The sequence below is a fragment of the Procambarus clarkii genome, chromosome 91 (genome assembly GCF_040958095.1).
Source record: "Procambarus clarkii isolate CNS0578487 chromosome 91, FALCON_Pclarkii_2.0, whole genome shotgun sequence".
Classification (NCBI taxonomy): domain Eukaryota; kingdom Metazoa; phylum Arthropoda; class Malacostraca; order Decapoda; family Cambaridae; genus Procambarus; species Procambarus clarkii.
In genome coordinates, this window is record NC_091240.1 from 11,860,300 (window position 1) to 11,867,164 (window position 6,865).

Sequence of the window (6,865 nt, forward strand, 5' to 3'; positions counted from 1 at the left end):
TAGAGATTAGGTTAGGAGGCTGTATATTTTACAGAGTGACAGAGCAAGATAACGGGCAGGCTTCACCTGACTGATTTACCTGAGATTGTTGTTGTTTTAGATTCAACTACTCAGAACAATAAGTTCCAGTAGCACGTGGTATGGTGAGCCCGTATGTGGAGGGTCTTTGGAGCCATTATCTGTATCAGTGGCTGATACAAGACATCTGGCGATGGATGGGGTCTTCATGATGGTTTTCAGCCTGGAGGGCTGGCTATACCAGTTATGGAGCTGGTGGGGTTAGTGTAGACCACTAGGTTTTCCGTTTTTTCTTTGCTTGCGACTTTGGCTGAGTCGTGCTGTCGTTGGAGTTTGGTGAGGTGGCCTCCATGAGGAAGTCTTGAACCGTGTAGGTGTCGTATTTGTGGTGCGGCGGTGGAGCTCCTACTATGATCTTCTCGTCTGAGGAGTCCGTAACCTCCGTAGTGGGCGTTTGGTCTTTCGCCTCGCAGCCTTAGGTAGGCTCAGGTGTCGTTGATTGGTGGTTATAGCTATTTCAGGGGCGCTGGTGATGCTGTTATCGTTTGTAGACAGCACGTCGACCTGAGAGCCACCGTCTCTATACAGGTGCCTCGACGGGGACGGGAAGCCGGCAACTTGTCAGAGTTGTTTGTTCTTGATGATTAAAGGGAAAATTCTTAAAGATAGCTAGCTAGATAATCATTTTGTCTAGAGCTAATTACATCAGGTTAAAAAATTAAAACGATAATATAAACGTTTTGCCTAGTATTAACCCGGCCCTAGTTAACTGATGGCAGTGCAACCTGCAACTGTTTAAACATGAAAGTTAACCCATCGTTGAGTTCGTTTTCTTTGAAGGTCTCAGTCCAACACCCAATGACCATATATGCAAAATGATTCATCTTTTAAATACGGGATATAAATGTCTTATATTCAAAAATAAAAATACCTAAAGATTAGACTACTAAATATCCTAAATTAATTTTATGTAAAAAGTTGAATTCTCTGGATTCATCAACATTTTTTATATAAACTAACTCATAATAAATGTTTCTTATCGTATTAATTATGGCATAATAAGTGTTATAATATTGTAGTTGAGAGGTGAGTGTGTGGGGGCGAGGGACGGGTAGGACCACACAGATGTGGTGAGTCAAGTCTCCCCTGTAAACAAGTATTCATCATGGCCTCCAGCAAAGGTGGACCTCAAGTTATTGACATCTCCAAGCTTAATTTGGAGCAGTTGACGACGTTAAAAAACCAGCTCGATCAGGTATGTTGTGAACTGTCTAACTCAGGAATAATTTTAGTAGTTAGTTAATACAAGGAATGGTTCGGTATTGAGAGAGGTGGGGAGCCACACGCCGCCTCGGTACTGTGGCGGCGGTGAAGCCTCTCTGCCATATCCAGGTTCGAGGTAGGTCCCAGGCAGGTCCCAGGCAGGTCCCAGGCAGGTCCCAGGCAGGTCCGAGGCAGGCCCGAGGCAGGTCGAAAATGTTGGTGAAATCATGAGGATTTTTGTAAGATGTTATATTTTGTATTGCTACATTTGATTTTGTATTTCTCTATTTAATAAAGTTGCTGTTAATTTAAGAAAATGTCATGAATGGTGATATATATTGCAATAATATACAGTTATAATATATTTCATGTTATATTATTCTCTAAAGTGTGTTGTTTCTATGAGTAAATCTGATTTATTTCTTTACAGGAGATACAGTTTTTCAGCGAATCATTGCAGCAGTTAAAAATTGCTCAGTTGAAGTTTAATGAATCTGGAGAATGTGTTGAGAAGGTACTGTATATCCTAATGAATAAGAACAACACATTCCAAAAGACAATAGCATTGCGAGAGACTCGTTATCAGGAAGTTAAATAATGGCCAAGCTCTAGTTTCTTAAGCCATACCCACATGCTGTGCAAATATAATACATTATACTAATATGATGTTGCATCCTAAATGTATCACATATGATGTTGCATCCAAAATTCTAAAATCAGTAATCATTTTTAATCTTTTGATTGTCTTTGGGGATGCTCCAATATTTAATTTTTCCTCTAAGTACTGTGCTGTAATTACTAATGTTTACAATGAAATATAGGAAATACTTTTTACAAATACTGTATATCTATTACAAAATTGTGTTAAAACTGTAAAAATAAAGTAGTTCACATAAGGCTAAAATTTGTCATACTAGAAAATGGAAATGGCTCGCGAAAGTGACGTACTGTCCCATTTTCTGTCTTGGGTCCTCTGATAGGTTAGGAAAGGACACTTTAATTTGACCATTTTCTTGACGTTGGAAAATCTTAGGACAGGCTGATTAAGTTGGTTTGTAAACAAAATATTAAAACTGTGGAAAGATCTATGTGCAGTATTAGAGTTTATGCAGATAAGTTTATTATTTTGGAAATATAGTGCATTATATTTAAGAAAATTTAGGTCTTTTTAGGTTTCATTATGTATGCACATTTAGTAATTTTGTGTTTTAAAGTTTCATTTGCTTGGGTTTGACTTTGCATGGGTTACCCAGGAACTCAACCACTGCAAACTATCAGGTCTGTCAGCATCTGGAATACATCAAAAGAGAGATGTCTGTATCTACATGACAGTTTTGTACCTCAAGTGCATAAAACATGACCAGGCAGACTTTAAACCTAGTTTAGTATGTACAGAGCAATGTAACTTATCTTGTTTAAATTAATTACATCTATTTTTCACAGTTAACACCAGAAACTAGAGGGAAGGAGATGCTGGTGCCTCTCACAAGCTGCATGTATGTTCCCGGTACAATAGGCGATGCCGACAAGTTGCTGATTGACGTAGGCACGGGCTATTATGTAGAACGGGTGAGTTTTACATTGGTTACTCTTAATTGTCAAAGTTATTGTAGTAATGTTGCCAAATAAGAAATTCTGCAGCAATGAGAAATGATACAGATAGTGAGAAAATAGGGTTGTAATAATACTGTAATGAGAAATATGGTGGTAGTGGTGAAGAATGAGCAATAATGATTAGGAATGGGGTAGTGAGGATAACAACGAACATAGATGGTAATGAATGATAAAATTAGTAAGGATGATGAAACACAGGGTTATGAGGAATAATAAATTGTAGTAATGGTGATGAAAGAGAGACTAGTGGTGATGACAAATATTATGTGATGAATGAAAAAATAAGACCTTTTCATCACGACACTACCATGTCTGTTTATACAGTAATAAAGTGGATATAAAGCTTAATTTACCCTTAATATTTTTTAGGATGTAAATGGTGCAAAGGACTACTTTAACAGAAAGATTAAATTTGTGACTGAACAAATGGAGAAAATCCAGAAAATAGCATCTGAGAAGAGTAAACTAAGAGAAGGTAAGTAATTCTTGTTACTGTCTTGCCTTTGTGTATACTGTACACAGTGCACCTTTCCTTGGGAGAAGTAATTAGAACGTGACTGACCTCTTATGGCTCACCAAGACTTGCATTTCTGCAAAAGTTTTGGCATTTTTCACAAATTTTTTGCTCCTCAAATGATGGTAGAACACAGTTTTATGTACAAATAGACAACAAAATATTATATTTAGGATACCACTTTTAAATATACTTGAAGGGAAGTTATATGGAAAAAGGGGGAACAAGTTATGGAAACGAATGTTTATCTGTCGGTCTCTCAGAGCTCAGGTGATGAACTAGTCTGGAGAAAAACTGAAATATTGCATGAAATGCCTGAAACAAAGACAGCCGCCACTCTCTCTTCGAGGGTTTCACCTTCTTGCGGTGAAGGGACTTATGATGCCCTGAGACTAGTTGGGATTGCCCCAGCTCCTCACTTTTGCCCCTTTCTGGGTATTGTACACGCAAAAAAGCCATGTAGGGTACTCAGTCAGTTCATCAGATAACACACCAGAGGGGTTGCCAGTGAAGGAAAGTTTGGGGGGGGGGGACTGGATTCCCCCGGTCCTCACTGGGGGGGGGAGGGGCACTCTCAGACAAATATTCAGGCTGCGACTTGAAGAAATGGGAGTCTTTATACTGGTAGAAGAATGTTAAATGAGATAGGACTCCCCTCTGTTAAAAAATGATGGGGGGGGGGGGCACCACTTGGGATGATCACCCTTTCCTGCACCAGCCAGCACTTTGCCTCTCCTGCTGCCCTAGTAGGTGGTATCCCTTGGCTCCAGGACCCAAATTTTATTAAACTAAATGCATGTGTTAAATGAATGCTCTTTAACTTGGGCTCACGAGATGGAAGGGCCGGGCCCTTATGTTGGTCTATGATGGAAGATCTGATTTTGTAGCTGTGGCTGCATTAGGCTAGGCCTAAACCTGACTTCATCTGTGATTCACCCTGCTGTTCCTCTCCATCTTCCAGCCACTTTCTTGGTAGGGAATGTCCCCCGTTGGTGATAACCTTGACACCTGGAATGAGTCCATCTTTGGTTGTCAAACTGCCACATTTGTCCTCTCCTTACTGAGGGGGGGGGGGACTAAGGAGCCAACCTTGTTATTTAACACGTGTTTACTTCAACTGTTGTTATATCCGTTTAGCCCTGCTGTGGCTTAAATACTTTTGTCACTGACCTTGCCTGCTCCTGATGATTTATACAGTCCATAAACACATTGGTGACATGGTGAATACAAATTACCTTAATCCCACCCAGACTGGCAAATGTCATCAAGGCCCATTTCTAAGGAAGTGGCCAACCAACTAGTTGGTCTGTCGCACATTGGCGAGACCCCCAATTTGGTTCTCAAAAGGTGTCCAGTTAAATGCTCACTCCCATGTAGTGACTGGGGACAGGAAACCTAAGACTACCATGAAGACATTAAACAGATCCTCGAAGCCGAAGGTTATTTTATCCTTAGGGTAGATATGTTTACTTGGGCCCCCCTTTATGATCATCATTGTCAGTCTCTTAGTTGTTGATTACTTTTGATAGTCAGGACCGCCTATCATCATAATTCTTGCTGTAGCCACATCCCCACTCCATGCCTCTGCAATAGGTCCTGGAAATATTTGCATGCAACCTCAGTGTAGTAGCAGTGTCCTTTTTACCCCCTTGTGTGGTGACTCAAACATTCTAGGTCAAATACCTATTCTGCCTTTTCCTGATTTTAGTATGCACAATAGATTTGAGCAAGCCATCCTCAGTCTGAAACCACAAGATCATGTATCATTCCTCTAAAGCGAGATGCCAAGTCTTTCCTCCTTTTCAGTTTGCTAAATGAACACCTAACTTTGACAATTGGATTATGAGGAGGAGGCATATGAAGCCACTGATAATTAAGAATCGCTTAAAGCACTCAAACCATAAATTAGGTTAAGGTGTAAGTGTTTTGTAGTATTGCGGGTATTGCTGCTAAAGTATCATCTTGATAACCCAGTAGTTGTTAAACTATGATTGTCACTATAACATTAATATTGTTCATTTACTTAATTTCAGATTGAAAGTATGCCTTATGTAAAATTCAGTTATCTCGGTAACAGCTACTGTGTTCTTGCATTTTTAAATTACAGTACAGTACTGAACTATATTCCATTCACCTGGGCTGTTCAAATATTTAGAAGTGAATGAATATAGTTTTACTTGTGGAATGAGTTACACTACTGACTTAAAATACAGTAGTTTAATTTATTTGCAATAAGTTTTGTTTATTCCCAATAACACTGTATAGTGCAAGTCAAATACAGTAGTTTCATTGCAGTGTTTAAATTGCACAGACTTTCAAATTAGTTGACTTTATATTTTCAGTCGTAATGGACATGATGGAGGTAAAACTTGATCAGCAGTTAGCAGTCATACAGCAGCAACAGGCAGAAGCAGAGGCAGCCAAGGCGAAGGTAGCAGATGGAATGTGATAGCATACTGTGTAATGAACTGTAGAACTGTTGACTCGTTTAATATAAAGATTCCGATACTGAATTTCTTTCCGTTTGCACATCTTAAATACTAATGCTGAGCTAGTGTGTTAATAAATAATTATTTGCCACAACTTGAAATGTTTAATTACAGTATGTAAAACCTTTCTAGACTGGTAATTTTTTTGTTATACAATATTAAAAACATCAAATTTTATTATTACTGTATTTAAATATTAGCTGTTGTTAAAAGGGATGTGCAACTTAATACCACAAAAGGCATTTTTTATCTAAAAAATTTATTGCATTTTATTCATAACTTATATATTCTTGCCTTTTCATTAAAATTGGAAATGCTTTCTATATTTTAATACCCTTTACCTTAATAAAGATTTACATTTTTGTGACAATACGCACGGATAGCAACAATAAATATATATACTGTACTGTATATATATTTGGATAACTGTAGTATACAGAGGCTGAAGGTGAAGTGTGACAGTATGATGACCAGTTGAGTATTATGATGCATGCCGATTAATGTCGGTGTTGGGAAAGATCCAACCAGAGATGTGTATATCCAGAGCGTTTGTCACAATCATCAATAACACCAGACTCGGCATTTTTTAAAGCTTTCTATCCATGCTTCACCTGAACTTGTTTTGGACAGATTGCTTCTGGCAGGTTTAGAAACTCATTTGTTGCTCTAGGCATTCTTAAGTGATTTGTGGAAACATTTTAATTGTAATTAAGATTATTTGAGAACCTCTTATGTACACTTAAGTGTTTATTGTAGAACTTTTTGGAATGTGGAATTGTTAGGGATAAGTTCTGATTACTTCCAAGATATATACTGTATGTATAATCATTTGGCACAAGCCTAACACACACACTTGCTTTATGGCATTATTGCTATGAACAGCCTAGTGTGTGGGAGCTCAAACTGTTTGGAGGCTGGACTTACATTTAATAAAGATTAAGAAAGACATACAGGTTTATAAGTATCC

The 6,865-nt window shown here is 38.3% G+C and overlaps 1 protein-coding gene across 1 annotated transcript; it reads left to right on the forward strand.

Moving 5' to 3' along the window:
• Positions 1-1,104: 1,104 nt before the first annotated feature.
• Pfdn5 (prefoldin 5) lies at positions 1,105-6,842 on the forward strand. Its single transcript, XM_045768191.2, has 5 exons — positions 1,105-1,273; positions 1,712-1,795; positions 2,725-2,850; positions 3,265-3,370; positions 5,752-6,842. The coding sequence occupies exons 1-5, from the start codon at positions 1,184-1,186 to the stop codon at positions 5,856-5,858; spliced, it is 513 nt and encodes a 170-aa protein (XP_045624147.1). The 5' UTR covers positions 1,105-1,183; the 3' UTR covers positions 5,859-6,842.
• The last annotated feature ends 23 nt before the right edge of the window (positions 6,843-6,865 follow it).

Excerpts from the sequence above, each read along its gene's own strand:
- Pfdn5 (XM_045768191.2), top strand. The coding sequence starts at position 1,184 with ATGGCCTCCAGCAAAGGTGGACCTCAAGTTATTGACATCTCCAAGCTT. Across the intron at positions 1,274-1,711 it reads TAAAAAACCAGCTCGATCAG|GAGATACAGTTTTTCAGCGA; the intron begins GTATGTTGTGAA and ends ATTTCTTTACAG. Across the intron at positions 2,851-3,264 it reads CGGGCTATTATGTAGAACGG|GATGTAAATGGTGCAAAGGA; the intron begins GTGAGTTTTACA and ends AATATTTTTTAG.